Below are 23,645 nucleotides of genomic sequence, written 5' to 3' on the forward strand. Positions count from 1 at the left end.
AAAAAGCCATGTTCCCTGGTTCAACGTATTTGTAATATTTGCACAAAGTGCTCCTGTTTATGACAAAGCAGGGTCATGCGTGCCACCACACGGCTCTCTGTGGGTAGTTCCTGTTAAGAGGGAGGAACTGCTAAACCAGGAATTTAACCAGGCCCTGCCCTGTAATCCTCCAGGACGCCTAGATCTTGAATCTTACTTTAAACTTTGGCATCACGTCCTGGTTTCTAGAAGAACTACAAAATACCAGTCATGATTCAGAGGCAACAGCATTTGGCTCATGTTGGCAAGTTCTCTCATAATTTTAGCCCCTGCCCCTCTTGAGTAGGGGCTAAACAGGAACATTCAGACACACGTTTAGGCTGCCCAATAGCTGGAATTGTCTGGACTTTTGTCTGTAGGTGAAAGCATAAAAATGATGCACGAAACGGCTCTGAGCAAAAATCAGACGTGTACTCAGTGGTCCCAAGATGGCGGGAAATGAAGTTTAATATACACTAATCCTGTTAATATATTCCATTTGCCTTTAGAGATTATTAGGGTCTCTTTTGGTGCAGAAACAGGCTTAACCTGAGTGAGAACTGATTGCCGTAATCTGCTTTTGGTGTGAAGGTTCTGCATCTAAGCATGTGAAACAACCACGTTCATAAGCACACACAGCATGCTTTTTTTCCTGGCTGTTAAGTCAGGACAGCCTCACTTCTGGGGAGAGAAGCCCACCCCCACGGTCTGCTCTTAACACTTCTAAAGGAAGGTCAACCCTGGAAATGACTCAAGACCTGGGGAAGAAAAAGGTGGATGTGAAACTAAGACAGGAACACCAAGCAATCTTGCTCAAAATGCACCCTTCATTAAAATAAACTTTTGCAGGGGGAGAGTGCCCAGGCAGGAAAAAAAATAAGGCCACGTTCTCTTAATACATTAAAAACATTCCTTAAAATGCAAAGGTTTATTTTAGAGGTCCCGTGTGTTGGGGGATAGAAGCAGAAAGACGGAAACACTGAAGCAATTGTCTAATTGTTCTTGTTTAAAAAGGCAAAATAATTTTTTTAAAAATGAAGAGGGCAGATAGATACAGGGTAGAAAGGGCAGCAAGTCCAGTCCAGCCTAATTTAGAGAATGTACAGAACTCTTCCTTTGTCATGGGAAAGATTTTACCACCTGGCATATTTATGAAGGAATAACAACAATTTATTATACCTACTCTGAACAGAAAGGGAATAAAGATTCCCTTCCATGGTGTGGGGGAGTAGCTTGCTCCCTAATTAGGGCACCCAGATCCTTGGGCACAAGCAGAAAAGCTCCACTGTGGCTGGATTGGGACCAGGGACCTTTAAAAAAGAGGAAAAAACAAGTTTGAGAGCTGAATTTTTACTTATCTCTTGATTTGGGATTTCCAATCCCCAGCCACCAAGGAAGAAAGAGAGTCATGCGCTCTGGTGCAAAAAAAAGAGAGGGATTCAAAACGATTGACAGGGCAAAGCCTTGAGTCACAGAAGGTTCTGCTAGCTGCAAATCGTTTGCACAGTATCCACCCATGGAAGGCGGGGGCATCTTCCCTCCTTCCAGGCCTCTCTGTACTCATGACACTCCCCAGCTCGTTCCAGCTCACATTCCTGTCTGGGCAGGCAGCCCTGGTGACGTCAGACGGCTAGAGCCAGCCATGTGCTCTCTTCCCATGTGGATATGCTGGCGTGCAGAGGGCTAGGGCGGAGAGGAGCGGAGAGGAGAGGAGAGGAGAGGAGAAGAGAAGAGAAGAGAAGAGAGGACAAGGGAGGCCATGGGGCTGACCTTCGGCCAGCTGCAACAGGGGTTGGGAAGCTAGTCCTTGGCCTGCTGCCGCATTAGCAGCATAGCTGCAGCAGACTGAAGGGCCAGGCACACAGCACCTACAAAATATTGGCACACAGGAACGCCGTACGGGTTTGCAAGGGCTCCATCATAACCTTGGAAAAAAAGAGAAGAAGACTGGGGAATGGGGTGGGGAGAGTGCTTGCCTCAAAGAAGGGAGGGTCCTCCAGCTTTACCACCTGGAACAAAACTGGGTCTCACAAAGGGTGCCTTTCTTTTGGGGACAGAGAAGTCTTTTGCTCCACACGCTGGGCAAGATGCAGCCAACCACTTTTATTGATGATGCACCTATAGCAGGGCTTCTCAACCAGGGTTCCATGGTGCCCTCGGGTTCCGTGAGAGGTCACTAGGGGTTCCCTGGTTGATCACAATTTATTTAACTTTTTTTTTCAAATTCGGGCAACTTCACATTAAAGAGGTAAGTTTCATTTTTCATTTTCAGTTTAAGAACACTGTTAATGCCTATATACAGGCCTACCCATGAAATGAATGTAGTAATTTAGCAACTTCTGGCCCACATTTGAGCCTGAGTGTGCAGGGGTTCCTCGAGGCCTGCAAAATATTTCAAGGGTTCCTCCAGGGTCGAAAGGTTGAGACAGGCTAACCCATAGGAATGATAGCTGAATCTATCTCAAGAAGATTGGGTCATGGAACAAAACGTGGCCCGTGGGACATATCTGACTGAAAAGCATTCAGAAGCTGAGAAAATAGGAGGAGGCGACAGAGAAGTTTCCACCAATATTGTCCAACGGCTTGTCTCAAAACCTCTCTTGCTTTTTTCCTCACACATGCACACACACTGATGCTCCCTTGTTCAAACTTTACACAAAATTCCTGTAGCAGCTGTGATAACTCCCCCGCCCCCCCCCCCCCAGGACGGAACAAGGACAGACACCATTAAAAGTTCTGGAATCTTCAAACTTAAAAAAGGAGAGTAATTACTTTCAAGGTCAGCAGAATAGGGGAGAAACTGGCCATGATTTCTTGTGAATAATGCAAAACCTGTCCATAGTTCTGCTTTTCAAGACAGACTCCCTTTCAATGACCGCTGCCCAATGACAACGCAGTGGATTTTGCTGACAAACCCACCTTACAGCAAGTTTGCGCGCACACATGAACACCCAAGGACATCTTACAAGCATACCTGGGCTTGCTCAGACAGCATGTTGCAGTCAGGAAATTGCACAATGAAAGTTTTCCCCAAACAAAAATAAACATGCACAAAACATCACTGTGCACATAGAAAATGGGTCTGTCAGGGGAACAAGTTATGGTGGCATGCTGGATTTCTAGAGACAAGGACAACTGTTCTAAGGGAAAAACACGGAAAGTCACATTCACATTCCCCCTGCAATCTACAAAAACAGAGGGCAGAAACAGCTTTAGCACCTATCTTTGTAAAACCTGTGGCCCTCCACAAACTACAATTCCCAGCATCCCTCAGCAGTGTCCAAGCCTGCAGCTCACCACTTTGGGTTCCCCAACCTGACCAGAATGGCATATATCCATCTCTTAAGACCCTGAGAGGCAAGTTGGTTTGCCAAAGGAAGTTTCTTCTGCAAAATCTAGGCAGAAGGTATTATTTGTGGTAGCACTAAGCCCACTGATGATTCAGCACTGTATTAAGACTTATTTGCCCAAGCACTTTCACAGTATTGTTGGTCTGCTGTTTTTATTTTCATTTTTATTTAACCCTCTTTTATGCACCCTGATATTCTTAAGCTGAAAGAAGGGTTATAAATACTTTTAATGGGTAACTAGTAAAGAGGATTGTGGCCCCAACAGCATTCTGTCAACATTGATGCTTTTATCCACCAAGCACCTCACAGGGGTCTTTTTGGACAGACAAAAAAAATCTTCTAGTCTAATATACATTTCCCAACAGTGGGCAAGTCAAATGCTTTCAGACAACTCACAAGCAGCTTTCTCAATCTTTTGTCAGTGCACAAACATGCATGCCAGCACTATTTTCAAAGCACTGCCAGAAACAATTCACTTATCACACTATGCTATGGTAGGCTTTAACCGTGCTTTATTGAACAAGCCAGGTACAAGCTAGAGTCTATGTTGCAGTTAAAAAGTAATCATGGCTTGTTTAGCCAATTCCTGGTTTGTTTCCCTCTCTCCTTTCTGTTCTTGCCTTGTGTTTTGTGGATTACAGGTAGTCCTCACTTAACAACCATTCATTTAGTGATGGTTCGGACTTAACGCCGGTGCTGGAAAAACCAACTTATTATAGGTCCTCACACTTATGACCATTGCAGCGTCCCTGCAGTCACATGATCACAGTTTGGGAGCTTGGCAACTGTTCGCATTTATGACTGTTGCGGTGTCCCATGGTGATTGCCATTTTCTGGGAAATTGTATCTGGTATCTGGGAAATTGTCATCCTTGGTTCTGGATGGGGTTGCACTGCCCCAGACAGACCCAGTGTGTAACTTGGGGGTCCTCCTGGACTCACAACTCCTGCTCGATGAGCAGGTGGCAGTTGTGGCCAGGAGGGCCTTTGCTCAATTTTGTATTGTGCGTCAGTTACGCCCTTTCCTGGATCGAGATGCCCTCCGGACAGTCACTCATACCCTGGTCATCTCCCATATAGACTAATGCAACGCACTCTACATGGGGCTACCCTTGAAGAATATCTGGAAGCTACAACTGGTCCAGAATACAGCCACGCAGGCAATTTTAAGTGCCCCAAGGCTGGCACATGTAACACCATTGCTATGCAAGCTGCACTGGCTCCCAGTTTGTTTCCGAGTCCAATTCAAGGTGTTGGTTATCATCTTTAAAGCCCTACATGGCATGGGGCCAGGTTACCTGAGGGACCGCCTCTTTCCCATTACATCAACCCATCCCACCCGATCGTGCAGAGAGGGCATGTTATGGACCCCATCTGTAAAGGAATTCCATCTGACAGGGTCCAGGAAGCGGGCCTTCTCTGCAGTAGCTCCCACCCTCTGGAACATTCTTCCCCCACAGATGAGACAAGCCCCCTCCCTTGCTCCTGGACTTTCACGAAAAGCTAAAAACCTGGTTTTGCCATCATGCCTGGAGCAGGATGGGGAAGAGCCATTCGTGGGGATGGCTAGCGCCCTAGAACGATCTTTTATACTCACGGACTGAAACACAACTTTTAGCCATCTGGATTTTATTATATTTTATTATATTTTATATTTTTATTGTCTATTTATTATTGTATTTATACTGACATTGAATTTTAAATTTTGTTTCTGTAAACCACCCAGAGTCTCTCCTTTGTGGGGGGGAGATGGGCAGTAATAAAATTTGACAAATAAATAAATAAAATAAATTTTCAACCACCCTGGCCAGCTTCTGGCAAGCAAAATCAATGGGGAACTGCATGATTTGCTTAACGACCATATGGTTCACTTAATGGCCATGGCGATTCACTTAATGACCACTGCAAGAAATGTCGTAAAATTGGGTCAAATTTGCTTAATGACCACTTAGCAACCAAAAATCTGGTCCCAATTACGGTTGTTAAGTAAGGACTACCTGTTGTCCTAACAGTGAGACACATGCTGAGACAAGGAGTAGTTCTCTAATGTTTATTACTGCTACGTAACAGAATCCTAACAAACTGAATAAGCGTGGGAAAAACCCAGACATATAAACCCCAAAGGCTAAGGCGGGCCTGATCTGTGTCTCTTTGAATGGCTGCTTAATTCCTCAGTACTACGCATGCGCTTTACAGCCTGTATGGGAGCCCCCTGCTCGCCATCCTTACTCATGACACCTGTAGGTAGAAACCTGGGTAGGGAATGAGCCAGGAAATTAAAAAAACAACTGCAATCTTCCATTTCGAAATACCACACAAAGCCATGGTTGCCATCAATAAGTTGACAAACTGTGGTTAGGGTTTACTGCTTTAAAACAAGCCATGGCTTGTTCAGTAATGCCATTTGCACAACACAGCCAAAAACAAACAATATTTTTCCATGTTGGGACAGAATTTTATCCAGAATTAGAATCAAAAGACATATCAGAAAGAACAGATTCACCCCTTATAACTTGCACTTCACTCACTTGGTTCTGAGTCTCTTAAATTTTCATCCCTTTGTTCCACTTTCACTAGCCACAATGAGGTGAAAGGCAGGGTAGGAAATTGGAATTTGCTCTCTGCTCCATCAAGCTTAAACAGTAAATGTCTGTATTCAGTGCATCTTATGTTTAATATAATTAACTGCTGCAAACAAGAATGGGAGACAAACAGAGAGTGGAGACAGATTAGACCTTTTCTACAGTAACCTAACCATCTGCCCAAAATTAGGAACTTCATAAAATTAGTATATATTCATAAAATTCATATATCCCCAAATATAAAGCCATCATACGTGCAATCAGCTGAGCAACTATGTTTGAATACCATGCTTAGCAAAAGTAGCTGCACATGTAGCCACAGCACTTGTTTAACATGTTAAGTTTGCTGAACAATCTCAGTGAGGGCTGTTTGTGAGTTTGTGATCTAGTAGATTGCAAAAACCCACCTGCTTTATGGTTCATACTATGTTGAACAGTGAAAACTGGTTGATTGAGGCACTGAGTTACATGTACTGTGTAAATACAACCACAGTACACACCCAGATCCCTTCACAAGTTTACACTCTTCCCAGGTGCATCACAAGATCAGGATGCCAAATCTCTTTCCTTTATCCTTGAAGTTTTGCCCTTTTCCTAAGCTCTGATGGGCATTTCATTTCAAAAACTGGTAAATGGACAGGAAGAAAGACAGATTCTTAGCTGGGAAGACTAAAATTCCAACTTCAAATCTAGGTACTTCCATAATAGGGACCTATCAAAATGGCACAAAAGGGTTTTTCAATCTTCAAGTTCTGCAAAGCTGTTCATTGGACAAGGTGCCCAATATCTACTGCCATTTGTTGTTGTTTATTTGTTTAGTCACTTCCGACTCTTCGTGACTTCATGGACCAGCCCACGCCAGAGCTTCCTGTCGGTCGTCAACACCCCCAGCTCCCCCAGGGACAAATCCATCACCCCTAGAATATCATCCATCCAGCTTGCCCTTGGTAGGCCCCTCTTCCTTTTGCCCTCCACTCTCCCTAGCATCAGCATCTTCTCCAGGGTGTCCTGTCTTCTCATTATGTGGCCAGAGTATTTCAGTTTTGCCTTTAATATCGTTCCCTCAAGTGAGCAGTCTGGCTTTATTTCCTGGAGGATGGACTGGTTTGATCTTCTGGCAGTCCAAGGCACTCTCAGGATTTTCCTCCAACACCACAGTTCAAAAGCATCGATATTCCTTCTCTCAGCCTTCCTTATCGACCAGCTCTCGCAGCCATATGTTACTACGGGGAACACCATGGCTTTAACTATGTGGACCTTTGTTGTCAGTGTGATGTCTCTGCTCTTAACTATTTTATGGAGATTTATCATTGCTCTTCTCCCAAGGATTAAGCGTCTTCTGATTTCCTGACTGCAGCCAGCATCTGCAGTAATCTTCGCACCTAGAAATACAAAGTCTTTCACTGCTTCTACATTTTCTCCCTCTATTTGCCAGTTATCAATCAAGCTGGTTGCCATAATCTTGGTTTTTCTGAGGTTTAGCTGCAAGCCAGCTTTTGCACTTTCTTCTTTCACCTTCATCATAAGGCTCCTCAGTTCCTCTTCGCTTTCAGCCATCAAAGTGGTATCATCTGCATATCTGAGATTGTTAATGTTTCTTCCAGCGATTTTAACTCCAGCCTTGGATTCCTCAAGCCCAGCATGTTGCATGATGTGTTCTGTGTACAAGTTGAATAGGTAGCGTGAGAGTATACAGCCCTGCTGTACTCCTTTCCCAATCTTAAACCAGTCCGTTGTTCCGTGGTCTGTTCTTACTGTTGCTACTTGGTCATTATACAGATTCCTCAGGAGGCAGACAAGATGACTTGGTATCCCCATACCGCTAAGAACTTGCCACAATTTGTTATGGTCCACACAGTCAAAGGCTTTAGAATAGTCAATAAAACAGAAATAGATGTTTTTCTGAAACTCCCTGGCTTTTTCCATTGTTGTTGTTTATTCGTTTAGTCGCTTCCGACTCTTCGTGACTTCATGGACCAGCCCACGCCAGAGCTTCCTGTCGGTCGTCAACACCCCCAGCTCCCCCAGGGACGAGTCCGTCACCTCTAGAATATCATCCATCCAGCTTGCCCTTGGTCGGCCCCTCTTCCTTTTGCCTTCCACTCTCCCTAGCATCAGCATCTTCTCCAGGGTGTCCTGTCTTCTCATTATGTGGCCAAAGTATTTCAGTTTTGCCTTTAATATCATTCCCTCAAGTGAGCGTCTGGCTTTATTTCCTGGAGGATGGACTGGTTTGATCTTCTTGCAGTCCAAGGCACTCTCAGAATTTTCCTCCAACACCACAGTTCAAAAGCATCGATCTTCCTTCTCTCAGCCTTCCTTATGGTCCAGCTCTCGCAGCCATATGTTACTACGGGGAACACCATTGCTTTAACTATGCGGGCCTTTGTTGACAGTGTGATGTCTCTGCTCTTAACTATTTGATCGAGATTTGTCATTGCTCTTCTCCCAAGGATTAAGCGTCTTCTGATTTCCTGACTGCAGTCAGCATCTGCAGTAATCTTTGCATCTAGGAATACAAAGTCTTTCACTGCTTCTACATTTTCTCCCTCTATTTGCCAGTTATCAATCAAGCTGGTTGCCATAATCTTGGTTTTTTTGAGGTTTAGCTGCAAACCAGCTTTGGCACTTTCTTCTTTCACCTTCATCATAAGGCTCCTCAGTTCCTCTTCACTTTCAGCCATCAAAGTGGTATCATCTGCATATCTGAGATTGTTAATGTTTCTTCCAGCGATTTTAACTCCAGCCTTGGATTCCTCAAGCCCAGCTTGTCGCATGATGTGTTCTGCATACAAGTTGAATAGGTAGGGTGAGAGTATACAGCCCTGCCGTACTCCTTTCCCAATCTTAAACCAGTCCGTTGTTCCGTGGTCTGTTCTTACTGTTGCTACTTGGTCGTTATACAGATTCTTCAGGAGGCATACAAGATGACTTGGTATCAAAGGCTTTAGAATAGTCAATAAAACAGAAATAGATGTTTTTCTGAAACTCCCTGGCTTTTTCCATTATCCAGCGGATATTGGCAATTTGGTCTCTAGTTCCTCTGCCTTTTCTAAACCCAGCTTGTACATCTGGCAATTCTCGCTCCATGAACTGCTGAAGTCTGCCTTGCAGGATCTTGAGCATTACCTTACTGGCATGTGAAATGAGTGCCACTGTTCGATAGTTTGAACATTCTTTAGTGTTTCCCTTTTTTGGTATGGGGATGTAAGTTGATTTTTTCCAATCTGATGGCCATTCTTGTGTTTTCCAAATTTGCTGGCATATAGCATGCATTACCTTGACAGCATCATCTTGCAAGTTTTTGAACAGTTCAGCTGGGATGCCGTCATCTCCTGCTGCCTTGTTATTAGCAATGCTTCTTAAGGCCCATTCAACCTCACTCTTCAGGATGTCTGGCTCTAGCTCACTGACCACATCGTCAAAGCTATCCCCGATATTGTTATCCTTTCTATACAGGTCTTCTGTATATTCTTGCCCCCTTTTCCTGATCTCTTCTTCTTCTGTTAGGTCCTTGCCATCTTTGCTTTTGATCATACCCATTTTGGCCTGGAATTTACCTCCGATGTTTCTAATTTTCTGGAAGAGGTCTCTTGTCCTTCCTATTCTATTGTCTTCTTCCACTTCCGTGCATTGCTTGTTTAAAAATAATTCCTTATCTCTTCTGGCTAACCTCTGGAATTTTGCATTTAATTGGGCATATCTCCCCCTATCACTGTTGCCTTTTGCTTTCCTTCTTTCTTGGGCTACTTCTAGTGACTGCCCACCTTAGCATTCCAGTCTCCTGTGATGAAAATAACGTCTCTTTTAGGCGTGTTGTCCAGTAGGTGCTGCAGATCCTCATAGAACTGCTCTACTTCAGCTTCTTCAGCATTTGTGGTTGGGGCGTATATTTGGATCACTGTGATGTTAGATGGCTTGCCCTGAATTCGAATTGAGATCATTCTATCATTTTTTGGATTGTATCCAAGCACTGCTTTAGCCACTTGACTATTAATTATGAAGGCTACTCCATTTCTTCTGTGGTCCTCTTGTCCACAGTAGTAGATCTGGTGGTCATTTGATGTGAAGTGGCCCATTCCAGTCCATTTCAGTTCACTGACGCCCAAAATGTCTATCTTTAATCTTGACATCTCACCAATAACCACCTCCAATTTGCCCTGGCTCATAGATCTTACATTCCAGGTTCCAATGGTGTGTTGATCCTTAGAACATCGGATTCGCCGTTTACCACCAGCACCGTCGGCCACTAGCCATCCTTTCGGCTTTGAGCTAGCTGCGTCATCACGTCTGGGGCTAGTTGAACTCATCCTCTGTTCCTCCCCAGTAGCATTTTGACCATCTTCCGACCTGGGGGTCTCATCTTCCGATGGTATACCGACATATCTCTGGTTGTACTGATCCATTTAGTTTTCACGGCAGGAATACTGGGGTGGGTTGCCATTACCTTCCCCAGGGATCACATTTAGTCTGACCTCTCTGTCATGACCTTCCCGTCTTGGGTGGCCCTTCATGGTTTAGCTCATGGCATCATTGAGGTGCTCAAGCTCCAGCACCACGACAAGGTAACAATCCAAAAACATAAAAAAAAATAGGGAATATTAAGAACAAACATCTACTTTATTTTTGGACTCTGTTTCTTCCTTGTCCCAGTTTTCGGCTGGTATTGTTTATTTTGTGATTTTTAATTGGTATTGTTTATTTTGTTATTTTTGTTCTTTGGTGTGTTGCACACTACTGTTTGACTGAGGTAGCCATATAAACCTTTTAAAATAAATTATTAATAATAAGTAAAAATAAGAAACAACTTGCCTCATGCAGAATACTAGAGAACACGACAAATTGCACATTCTTTTGCAACCCTTTGTGATTTCATTTTGAGGTTTTATTCTTGGCTGCTGTTCCTTTGGATTATATTGTTCTGTTTATTTAGATTGTTGCTGAATGTTATATTCTGTTCACCACCCAGAGTTGCTTTGGCAAAGAAAAGCAGTGATATATAATAAACAAATATTTTGGTCAGTCCTAATAAAGGCATTGCCCAGGTAGCAGCTGGATTTAGCTGACTTGTTGGCTGATCTCACCAAGCTAAGCAGGATCAGGATTGGTTAATACCATATATACTCCCGATGGGAGGAGATGGGCAGGGACAAATTAGATAGCTAAATAAATAAATACTCGCATATAAGCCCATCTGCAGGTAAGCTGACCGTTGAATTTTTAAGCAAAATACCACGAAAAATGCACCATAAGCCAACCCGCATTTTTCATGGTAGTTTGGTTAAAAATTCAAGGGTCAACTTATCTGCAGATGGGCTTATCTGTGAGTATATACAGGATATACACAGACTTTTAAAAAATATTTCTGTATATCCTTGTAGATAAGCCCATCCGTGGATAAGCCGAACCCAATTTTGGGGATGTGTTTTGGCACCTAAATTCTTGGCTTATCTGTGAGTACAATACTTAGAAATGACACCACCAGGAAATCTCAGGGCTATAAGCTACATTGGGAAGGCATGTATGTATGGGTATGGGGTAGAGGGGAAAAATGGCAAAATCCTTCCTCTGCTGTTAAGAAAACTAGCTGGATGGAGCAGTGTACTCACCAGGAGTCAACCTCAATTAAGCATCACCCAGGTACAGGTTTCTTTCTTTGTTTGTTTGTTTATCAAATTTTATCACTGTCCATCTCCCCCACCCAAAGGAGGGACTCTGGGCGGTTTACAATAAAAGCAGAGTTAAAATTCAAAACAATTATAAATACAATAAATACAATAAGAATAAAAATGTGATAGAATCTAGATGGCTGAGAGTTCTCTATCAGTCTGTGAGTATAATGGGCCCTGCTAAGGTCATTCTAGGATGCTAGCCATCCCCAGGAGTGGCTATTCCCCTTCCCGTTCCAGGCCCGCTGGCAAAACCAGGTTTTTAATTTGGGGATTTTTTTTTCCCAAAGGATTTTGCCATGGACCAACCAGCTGTTTGCTTTTTATTTTACTTGGCCAGAAAGGTTTTATCTCCTCCCACAATGTGATGGGTATTGCATTCCAAAGGAGTTGGAGAAAGAGAGAAAGAGATTCTTAACTACTGGGACAGGATCTTCTATAATCTGTCATCAGTCAACAGGTGAACCGGTTTTCTCTGAAGAAAGAGGCAACCTAGTCAGTACTTTCATAGGTTTAAAGTCCAGAATCTTCCTTTTGGGGTCAATGTAATTTTAGAGCAATGTTTTTTCAAACTTGGCCACTTTACGATGTGTGGAGTTCAACTCCCAGAATTCCCCAGCCAGCATGGTGGAATCTCTACCAATTTTTTCAAAACTGCAAATATGGACGTGCTTAGTTCATTGCAGATTGAAGAATTTGCCTTATACCAAATGGAAAGCAAGAAGGTCCCCCTTGGTGTCAGTGTAAACACACATGAAGTGGGCAAAAAGGGGGGGGCACAGTTGCTATCTTGACTTTTTTGACCATCATCACCCTCCAGATACCTGCCACCGTGATGAATGCCAAGAGTGGGCCACAAAACCAGGACTTCTCTAGCAACTCCCTCTCTTTTTAAAATTTTCCACAGGTCTCATTTCACTGTGTCTGCAGCATCAGTTGTGCCTGATTTTATGACCTGTGACTTTTTTGCCGCAGTTAAGTGAATTACACAGTCGTTAAGCAAATCCGGCTTCCCCCATTGACTTTGCTTGTTGGAAGCCGGCTGGGAAGGTTGCAAATGGAAATCACATGACCCCAGAACACTGCAACTGTCGTGAATACATGCCAGTTGCCAAGCGCCTGAATTTTGATCATGTGTCTGCAGGGACACTGCGATAGCTGTAAGTGTGAGGACCGATTGCAAGTCACTTTTCCCAGTGCTGTCATAACTTTGAACTGTCACTAAACAAATGGTCGTAAGTCGAGGACTTCCTGGGCTTTTTGAAAAAACAGTGGGAAAGGCAGCCTCCCTTTGCAATAGCCAGGCTTTCTGCTTATCCACTGCTCACAGCGGTGAGGGCGTATCCTGGAACAGCAGCATCCTGAGTCAGCTATATTGTGCAAACACAACCATCTTGTGGCAGCGAGTCCCACAAGTTAGCTGAGATTGCATGAAAGCAGCCTGCCCGATTCATGTGCTAGACTTGAATCTCTTGTCTCTACATTCACATCCCTTTTCGGCTGTTCTTTGCAGAGACTGACACTAAATAAAGAGACGCCATTCCATCAAAGGTCTTCGATTTCCTCCACAGCACAGAACATACTTTCAGCAACAAGTAAAGCTTTGGCCAGTACCACTATGAGAAAAATATCTCTGTGTTTTTCCAAGGCATATCTTCACGCCAGCTTCTGGCATATGTAAGCTGTGGGGATCATATGCAAACTGTCAGCAAACTGATATATAAGGTCATTTGACACAAGCTGGGTTTTCTTCTGACTCTACCCCAACGATTCATTTCTGCTTCCGCCACAAATGCCACGTTTGCTCTCTAGATCCTCATCCCTTGCCCAGAAAGGGTCTCTTAAGCTCCCACAAGCAGTTAAAAAACAAGCTTTAGAAACACTGCCATCGGTTTTCAAACAAAGACCAATCCTCCAATGGGGTTGCACATCAGCACATCCAATTATGCAAGAGCTGCTGCTCAGTTCAGCCAAATAATGTCGACACAGAGAAGTTGGTTATGACCTGTTGGCACAAAAGTGAACACATGTGCCTGGTTACAGCTGCAACAGATTCACAGCTGCAGCTCAAGAAACTTAACCATTAGTCAGAATGGAACAAACCACAGCTCCCCATCCACTGTCAAAAACCACAGCTGCCCATCTACACCCCCTGGTTTGATCCACAGATTTGTCACCTGGTGGCTTCCAGAGGTATCACAGAATTATTGGGTTGGAAAGGACCTTGGAGGTCTTCTAGCCCAATCCCCTGCCCAGCGCTGGAATCCTTGGACCATCCCAGTCAAATGGCTGTCCAACCTTTTCTTGAAAACCTCACGTAATGGAGCACCCATGACTTCAGGAGGCAGGGTGTTCCACTGCTTCCCTAACAGTCAGGAAGTTCCTCCTCTTTTTGAGTTTGAAACTTCCTCTGTAAAGCTTCCACCCATTGACCCGTCTTACCCTTGGATACTCTGGAGAATAAACCCACACACTCTGCTCTGTGACATCCCTTCACATATTGGAAGATTGCTATCATGTCTCCCCATAGCCTTCTCTTCTTTAGGCTAAACGTATCCAATTCCTTTAATTGTTCTTCGTAGGATTTAGCCTCCAAGCCCCTTCTCATCTTTCTTGCTCTTCTCTGGACTCTTTCTCATCCCTCCAAATCTTTCTTGTGTGGTGGAGACCAGAACTGAACACAGTAGTCCAGGTGTGGTCTGACCAATGCGGAGCAGAGGGGAACTAACATTTCCCATGATCTCAACATTACACCTCTGTTGATGCAGTTGTGGCGGGTTAGGACTCCGCCCCCATTTATCATGATGGGTAAGAACTTCTAGGACACTGAGAAGGCACCAAGATGTCTACCCTGATTTACATTATCTATGTCACGAGAACAAAAGGTGCGGGTTTGTATGTGGCCCACCAACGTGCCTTTTGAGGCCCCCAGAATGGTGGGAACCCAAATCTGGGTAAGGTATAGGTGTGCCTGCGCATGCATGTGTCTTTGCATGCATCAGACACCCATTGTCCTCCTTAAAACTCCCACCGCCCCTCCCGAAACAGGCTATGTCCTTGCTTAGTTTTTAAGCATGGTCTTCAACAAGCTCCTTGAAGTCTGGTGATGTCCTGAGCAGAAGGAAAGTACACATCTCTGCACCTCATTGCAACAACTCAATGAACGCTAAGCCTGAATTGACTCTGCTAGTCCAATCCAAATACCTAGGAAGGCCTGCACTACCAAGCACTTATTTGCACCATCATTCCTAACTGTGGGTTCCTCTACTGTTGACAGTCCTAAACGACAGAAGCTCTCCATCACTTCACTATTTTCGTTGTCAGTTCTAAGGCTGGTTGCTGTGCCTGTTGTCATTAGTTTGGTCTTCTTCATATTTAATCTGAGTGCCATTGTTTCACCAGGCTCCTTGACATTCATGATTAGACTAGCAAATCATTTGCATTTTCAGCTATCACAGCAGTGTCACCAGCATAGGGCAGGTTATTGATGTCTCTGCCTCCAATTTTAAAACCACACTCATCTTCTTCCAGTCTAGCTTTCCTCAATATATATATTCATCATATATAGGTTGAATAAATAAGGAGAAGACTATACAGCCTTGCCTCACTCCTTGGATAATCTGGAGCCAGTTTGTTTTGCCTTGTTATCTGCAGTACTTCGGGCAGCTTTTTCTACTGTGCCTTGGTGGTTCTGATTGGGCAACTTTTTTTTAACTAGCTCCATCTATTTGCTGCATTTTGTTATTGCTCCTTGTTGTAAACCCCCAGACCCCACATCATTGGGGACATTTATTTATTGTTAAATAATAAATAGTTGCTACAACTCTTTTTCTCCATCCGGGAGTTAACTGAACCATAAGGACAATCATTTACAGCATACTTGTATGTTTCATAAGCCATGGTTTGAGATTTCAACTATGATTAGTAGACAGCATCATTTGAAATCTAGTTAGAGCTATTGGAGAGGGGCTGCAGGCCTGCCACATCAGTGGACTAGTCCATCTGCCTGTGCATCTCGTTATTTCCATCCTTATATGGAATATATATCTTTCCCTGGAAGTAAAGCAGTACTATCAGAGTGACTTATTCCTGGTAAAGCTCACCCAGGATTGTGGCCACAAACAAACTGAGATCACTGCCATGGTTTCAAAACACAGAAAGGAAGTTCCATTTTCTCTAACCTCCTATTTCTTGCAAGTGACGAAATGAATCCAGAATACTAGGAGGAGGGAAAGGGAACAGGCTGCCACTGTACACAGAGGTTCCATTTAGCCAGCATGGCTGATATTAATTTATTACTATTATTTTATTATGTTATTACGGCTACCCACTCCTGAAGACCCTGGGCAGCTCACAGTAGCCAAATATACAATTAAAAACAGTTAAAAAAACATGAAAGAAGACATAGCAGCCCAAACTAAAAGCAACTATACCGATAAAAACACGACAGGGGCCCAACAGGCACACTACCTGCAGGCCTGGGAACAGAGCCAGGTCTTAAGGGCATTCTGGACCCCAGGAGATTGGGCACCACTTGTATCTCTAGGGGGATGCTGTTCCAGAGACCAGAGGCAACAACAGAGAAGGTGTCCTTCCTCAGCCCCCCCTTGATGACATTTAATTGAGGGGACCTGGAGTGCACCAACTCTCCTCCAACATTCAGGCAGTCCTCACTTAACAACCATTTGTTTAGTGACAGTTCAGACTTATGACAGTGCTGACAAAGCTGACTTGTGGCCGGTCCTCACACTTACAACCGTCACAGCATCCCTGTGGTCATGTGATCACAATTTGGGCACTTGGCAACCAGTTCACATTTATGACCGTCACAGCATCCTGTGGTCACATGATCGTCATTTTTGACTATCCAGGCCGGCTTCTGGCAAGCAAAATCAATGGAGAACTGCGTGATTCACTTAACAACCATGTGGTCTGCTTAACACCCAGTGATTCAGTTAATGACCACTGCAAAAAGGTGTAAAATCAGGTTGGATTTACTTAATGACCGCTTCACTTAGCAACCAAAATTCCAGTCCCATTTGTGGTCATTAGGCAAGGACTATCCGTACTGGGCAAACAGAATTAATTGGATATAGACAGTCCCCCAAATAACCAGGCGCTACACCATGAAGAGCTTTATAGGTACCAACTAGCACCTTGAATTGCATCCAGAGGCCAACTGGCAGCAAATGCAGCTTGCGAAGCAGTGGTGACACATGGGCATAACGAGAAGTGCCCATGACTGCTTGCGCTGCTGCATTTTGAACCAGCTGTAGCTTCTGGATGGCCTTCAAGGGCAGCCCCATGGAAAGTGCATTGCAGTAGTCAAGTTGTGAGGTGACTAGGGCGTGAGTGACCAGGTGAAGGGCCTCCCAGGTTGAGGAAAGGGCGCAACTGGCACACAAGATATACCTGTACAAAGACACCCCTGGCCACAGTTGCCAGTAGCTGCAAATCCAGGAAGTCCCGACCCCCTCCCAAGTCGCACACCAATTTCAAATGGTGGAACCCCATCCAAGACCAACGGTGGAAACGTCCCATATCCAGGGGGTCCAAACCACCACAGCCACTCAGCCTTGTCACAACTAATAGCCGCCAACCTGCCTTTTCCTCCAGAAATTTAGCACCCTCAAAGCCACGCAGCTAGGGATCACCAGCACCAGTGAAGTGGGGCAGAAAGGTGTCCAATGCTTAATTCTTAAAATTTCCAATGCTTAATTTTTGTGAATGTCACATATCATGCACTTCTTCCTATGCAAATTAAGCTAATATGCATAGGGTTTTTTTCCCTATTCAAAATGTTCTCGGAAACCCACATCACTGGTCGATGCATTTTGATTTAATTAGTTAATATATAACATAACAACAAACCCTTTGTCTGAATCTCCCACCTACCAGGAAATAGAAAAACAACCGGAAAATCCCTCCTAGCAGAGGACAGACATATTATTTTCAACTACCCTTTGCTATACATACTGCCTCAATGTTTATAAAAAAGAAGGTGGGGTCAAAACCTGGCTGGCTTTCCCCAATCCACTCAACTTCAGCTCCCATCATTCCGAGTCAAGGGGATTCTGGGAACTGAAGTCCAACACATCAGGCTGGGCCAGACCAACACCTGGCGCTTACAATGTTACTCCTCACATCTCAGAGTCAAAAGCCGCCCAGAGTCCCTCCTTGTGGGGGAAGATGGGCGGTGTTAAAAATTTGATAAATAAATAAAATAAATAAAACAAAACAGCAAAGGCCCTACCTGGATATATCTCAAGGCACTCCTTAGGACACTAAGGTTTGAGGTCTTCTTGTCGTCAACATTGGGGATGTTCCTCTTCAGGGTCTCAAAACATTCCTTCAAGTGGGCACGTCTATAGAAACAAAACCCACCGTTTAGCCAGACTGCAGAACAACCTCCATCTTGGCTTTGATCAAGATGACGTGCCAATTGCGTGAACTGATCAAACCGTCAGGCGGAGTGTTAAAGCAGAACCAACAACACAGTCCCTCACTTCCCCTGCGGTGATCTTGGTGAACTCCCGAAATTGATTTAAAAACAACAACAGAGAAGCGTTTTGTTTTTTTAACTGCCCCAAATCTCACGAGATTTCAGGTGAACTCGCGTGAGATTTGGGCAAACCTGTGCAGAATGGAGAAGTCTCGTGGGATTGTGATAATCTCACACAATTTGGGGTGATTTTTTTTTAACAGTCCCTCTTGCAGGAGGCCCTTGCGCCCTTGGCACCACATGCTTCTGAAAGTGACTAACTCCGGACTAAATCCAGATTTAGGCTGCAATGCTGAGGATTGTTGAAGCTAATTTACACAACAGTTTCATTCAGAAGCATCCCGCCTGGCCAGTGGAGGTGTGGTAGCAGAATAAATAAATAAAGTCCATCAGATTACACACACACACACACACACACACAAACACCTGTACACTTGACCTTTTGCACTATGTTATAGGAACCCAAAGTCAACAGAGGCTCCAGATAACCAGCATCTCCTTCACAGCCCAATACAAAAAAGGATGCAAAGCATTTCATGGCATATCCTGGTTCTGTCGCCTCGCCTGGGATGGGAAGGGCAACAACTCTTCCTGGGGGTGACGTAGAGTTCTCCCTGCCAAATGGAAATTCCCCACTTGGATGCCATATTTATGTTTATTTATTATTTTAGTATTGTAGGTGTTGATTCGGTGATTTTATGATGTTGAGGTTTTAAGGAGAATGTTATTGTAAACCGCGCAGAGTCCCCCTTTTGGGGGGAGATGGGCAGTAACAGAAATGTGAATAATAAATAAATACCCAACCTTCAGCCTCTTGCTCAGGCCAGCTGACCTCATCTTGAAAGTTACTCAGCTGAGGTTTTTAAAATGTTTGGGAGACGGTTCAGACATGCAGGGATGTTCCTTCCTACCTCAGAAAGGGCAGTGCAGTGTCACAGCAGAGAAAGAAAAAGTGTGGCCGTGATGGGCAGGGGGCAAAATATAGGCTCGGGGGCAGACACATGGCGGTTGTGCATTGTGATCGATGAACTCAGCAAATCAAACTGAGATGCGGAATGAGAAGGTCTTAAAATGAAAAAGGTAAGCAAAACATTGAAAAGAAAAAGAACTGGCCAGCACTGTTGCTGTCAAATCCAGGAATTCTAATAGAATATATGTTGCTCAGGGTTAAACTGTAACAGTCTTAGTGTTTTCTGAATCTGGGTTGTTTTTCTGCAGACATTTCATTACCCAACTAGGCAACATCATCAGGGCAACCTTCAGCTGGCAAATCAGAAATCATGCTTGGAAATGGCTTTGCTCATCAGTTTGGCCTAAAACCTGCTTGACAGAACTACCAACAGAGATCAAGCCAAACCAAACTGCAATACCTGCCCCCCCCCATCATTTGAAGGGGGGTTCTAACTTACGGTTTGTGCTCAGCATGAATTGCTACAGCCTCCACGTAGACAAAACCACTTACAGCTGCTGCTTTCCACACATCTGGTGAGAGGTGTGAGGTTAGGAAGCAGCTTCTTACTTGGTTTGTCTACAGAGCAGCAAGAAAGGCAAACTACAATTAATGCAAATCATGGTTTGGCATGGTGCCTCAGCTGAACAGTTTCTTTTTTAGGGACATTCACTATGTATTACCAATATTCCCAGGAACCTTTGTATCCCTGGAATAACTGCAGGAAAACAACTTGTTGGAAAAGCCAAACTGTCTCCAGTTTAGGTGCAAAAACGATTGTTTTGGAATTTAAAAAGGTACATACCTGTTCTTCTCCAATTTATTATGGACTTCTCGGGTGCCAACCCTAAAATCCAGGGAGGGAGGGAGAAAAAAAAAAAAAAAGAAACAGAAAAAGCAAGGTCACTGCCAAGCATCCAAGTTGTAAAGTTAGGAACATTTCTGAAAGAGAAAGCATCTCTGTTTTCACGTTCTGCCAACTGTTGTTAAAAGCACTGGAAAGGAAGTACTTTATCCCACAAGAGGGGAGGGGTGTGTGTGTGTGTGTGTGTGTGTGTGTGTGTGTATTCTCCGCTGAGTTTTCTTGGAGTGTTCAGAACGATTCTAGAACCTAACTGCTCATCAAGCCAAACACACCCAGTCCCACATCACAGGCACGCAAGATGTGCATGGCACACGGACTGCCACATCCTCGTTGCCCTGGTAACAAATGCATCTGTTGTTTGCAGGCAACCTGCTGGGGGAAATGCACAGCCCTTGCAACCTCCATATCTGACAAGGAAAATCCAGGACGCTAGAAGTCTGTCATTCTGATCACAGAACGTGAGATTATTATAGGGACGACAGAGAAACAATCAGGTGAAGGGAATTCCGGGGGGAATCAAATGTGCAGATTAGGCTTGGCATAAACCATTACTTCATCTTATTTCCCAGTATCTCTGTCGGTATTGCATGTGCATGCTTGTGGGCACATCGCTGGCTCTTCCCCAAATTGGTGTCTTCCACATGGGCTGGGACTTCAGGTCCCAGAATCCCCCTGCCAATTATGACAAAAGACAGGGGGAATTCCGGGAGTTCTAGTCCCAGCATACTTAGAGGGCACCAGGTTAGAGAAGGCTGGTTTTTCTAGTTCAAAAGTTTGCTTCCCACAATGGCCAGTAAGAATATTGCAGGAAATCACCAATCCCAAATTATCATTCCTGTACAGCCTCAACCACTGGTATTGGTAGGGTGCCTCTGAACATGGAAAATGCACTGGGACCAATTCTCTGAGTGTCTTGTCCATAGATTTAAGAGACTGGACAGCCATGTGTCTAGAATGGAATGGGGATTCCTACACTGGGCAGGGGGTTGGACTAGAAGACCTTGAAGGCCCCTTGCAACCCGATGATTCTATGATATAGGGTCCTTATGAATTAAGCGTGGGAAAACCTTCATCCCAGAGAGTTTACCCAACACTAACCTGGGATAAAGCAGCTTCTTAGTTCATACTATCCCCCAAACCTTTCTACTTTCAGTGCACACAGCCCCCTGAACCAAGTCCCTTCAAGACACAGATGGGGTCTTAGGACATGTGTGAACAGAGCCCACTGAGCTAATTTATTATGCAAACCCAGGAGACGGATTAACTCGATTAGGTTAAGGATGCTGTGTGAATGCAGCCCCCCCCCCGCCCTGTCTGCTGCAGTGGTGGCAAAGAGATCAGGAGGGCTGCTAATCATGATGATGGCAGTGTTGATTATGATAACACTCTTCCTCTTTCTCCCGGATTCTCACCTTTCCGTTCAACCCTGAACTCAACCAAAGTGACAGCCGGTTTTATCAGCAAGGCAACAGAATTAGCAGTTTGCAGTTCTAACCCAGCCTGCTGGGAGGTGACGGAAGAAAGAGGGTGCCCCTCCCCTGCTTCGGAGGGCCTGGACTAGGGATGTCGGCCTAGGGCAACTGGGCACAAGGCTGGGTGCTTTTTAAAAACTCCCTGGAGCTAAGGGAAGAGACTTTGTCCTTTCCCCGAATTCTGACCTCTACTGAGACATTTTCCTCTTTCTTCAGAAGAAAGGAACCCCCAGTATCTGGAGACCTGCCTCGGTTCAGGACGACCCAGGTTCAATCCTGCGCATCTTCTGTTTCCAGCCGGTGCCAAGAGAGGGCTTGCTTAGCCTGTGCGCTGCAAGGGCGACTGCCAGCCAGAGCCAGCAGTACTGCTGTCAAGGACCAGACCCCTTTCAGCTCCGCAATACTGAACACGCCCACGCCCCGAGCTGCTCCCGGGCCCTTCCACTCACCCGCCGGGTCTCTTCTTCTGCTCGCTGGGCTTGGCATCCTCCGTCGGGTTCACTTTGACGTTGAGTGGCGGAGGCACATGATGCGGGAGGAGTGGCTGGTGTGCCGGCGGCTGGGGCTTGATCGGCGGCTGGGCCATATGGTGCTGCGAGATGGCCAAGACGGAGGTGGGGTAGTGGGGCAGCTGGCTGGGGCTGGCCGAAGGGGGCGTGGGGACCTTGATGTCCGGGAGAAGGGGGCCCAAAGTCTTCTGGATCACGGGGGCCATCAGCGGGGGCTCCTTGCTGAGGCCCAGAGTGTTGACCAAGGGGGAATGCCGCTGGATGAGTGGGGGGGACAAGGTGCTCTGGGGGGCTGGCTGAGGTGGGCTGGTGACCACTGGGATGGGGATGACGGAAATGGGAGCCGCCAGGGAGGGGGGAAGAGGCGGGGGAGGAGCCGGAATGGGCGGAGACAAAGGCCCCGCCTGGAGGTCATTGCGGGACTCCTCTGGCTGGGCAGCGTGGTTAACCCTTTGCACGCTGGCCTTCTTCTGCTCCTGTTCACGCTCCTGGCAGAGTTTTTCATGTTTTTCGTTCTCCTCTGGAAGAGAGAGAGAAAAAAACCCACCCCAACTTTAATAGGAAATGTGCAGGGTTCTACCATCTATCTATGGCAAAAACACCCCAAGAGAAATGTCAAGAATCCACTATTTGCAGCTTGTTACTAATGTGTGCTAGACTTCTTTATGAGGTGATGCCAACAGGAATGAAAAAGGGGTCAGGGGAAGACCAACCTCTGGCCCGCAGAGATTCCCATCTCAATTGGGGAAGGATCGTGCCACAGCAGTGCGAGGAAAGAAAAAGGACAGATCTGACCCCAAAAAAAGAGTAAACTGCAAAACTATTTCTCAAAGAGAACTTTCTTAATTATTAGCATTATCTTGTTAACCCCATCCTTACATCCACATATACAAAGCTGCTAGTCCACATGATTCAAGTTTGTTTTCTTCTCCCTAATGGTTTTTCTGGTGCCTCCCATTCTAATCAACCCCAGTTGATGCTATCAGCCCTCTGTCACTTTTAACTAATAACTAACTTAATATATTTTGAAATATTACTTCAATATCCTTTCTGATAGCTCTCAGTAGTCAGTGGTATATAGAATCTAATAAATAATAACTACTGTGGAGTTCTTGGTGCTGTCTGAGCTTGGCTGTTTGCTTGCAGACGTTTCAGGACCCGACTACTGTAGGTAACATCATCAGTGTGCAACTCCATCAGCAGCAGCAGCAGCAGCACACACCACCACCAATGGCACGGATGATGTTACCCAGTCGGGTCATGAAACGTCTGCAAGCCAACCACCGAGCTCAGAGAGCACCAAGGACTCCACAGTTCAACCCTGAGCTACAGAGATTCTCTTCTACTGGAATAATTACTATTTCTCCCACTGCCCTTCACCAAATTGCTTTCTATCCTCTCCCCCACCTACTCAATAAGGCTTGCTGGAAATTCCCAAGCTACACCTTGTAAAAACATACAGTCCTTCTCTTCTGTTCCCTCCACATCTACAGCTTCCTTCCCATCTTTTGGGTTTAATGCTCTCTGGGTAGGGAATCTTCCTTTCTGGTCCAGGGCTCTTTCCTTGCAGAAGAGCACGGATTCAATTCCCAACACTGTCAGGAAGACCTGGGAAAGATTCCTCCCTGAAACCCTGGCAGAATTTCTTAAGCCAATGTCAACCAGGAGGTAAATAATTTGGGTGTTCTCCCACTGTTGCTGGACTCCATCCCCTATCAACCCCAGTCTCC

At 45.1% G+C, this 23,645-nt stretch overlaps 1 protein-coding gene across 1 annotated transcript in view; it reads right to left on the reverse strand.

The window, feature by feature from the left end:
* The window catches only part of MNT (MAX network transcriptional repressor), a 69,714-nt gene that overhangs the window by 22,047 nt on the left and 24,022 nt on the right, over positions 1 to 23,645 (reverse strand). The window contains exons 2-4 of the mRNA XM_063297158.1: positions 21,856 to 22,435; positions 19,875 to 19,916; positions 17,872 to 17,983 (exon numbers count right to left, since the gene is read on the reverse strand). Coding sequence (XP_063153228.1) covers positions 17,872 to 17,983; positions 19,875 to 19,916; positions 21,856 to 22,435 — 734 coding nt within the window. The remainder of the gene's footprint in view (positions 1 to 17,871; positions 17,984 to 19,874; positions 19,917 to 21,855; positions 22,436 to 23,645) is intronic.

Source organism: Candoia aspera, chromosome 1, assembly GCF_035149785.1.
Source record: "Candoia aspera isolate rCanAsp1 chromosome 1, rCanAsp1.hap2, whole genome shotgun sequence".
In the NCBI taxonomy this organism is placed as follows: domain Eukaryota; kingdom Metazoa; phylum Chordata; class Lepidosauria; order Squamata; family Boidae; genus Candoia; species Candoia aspera.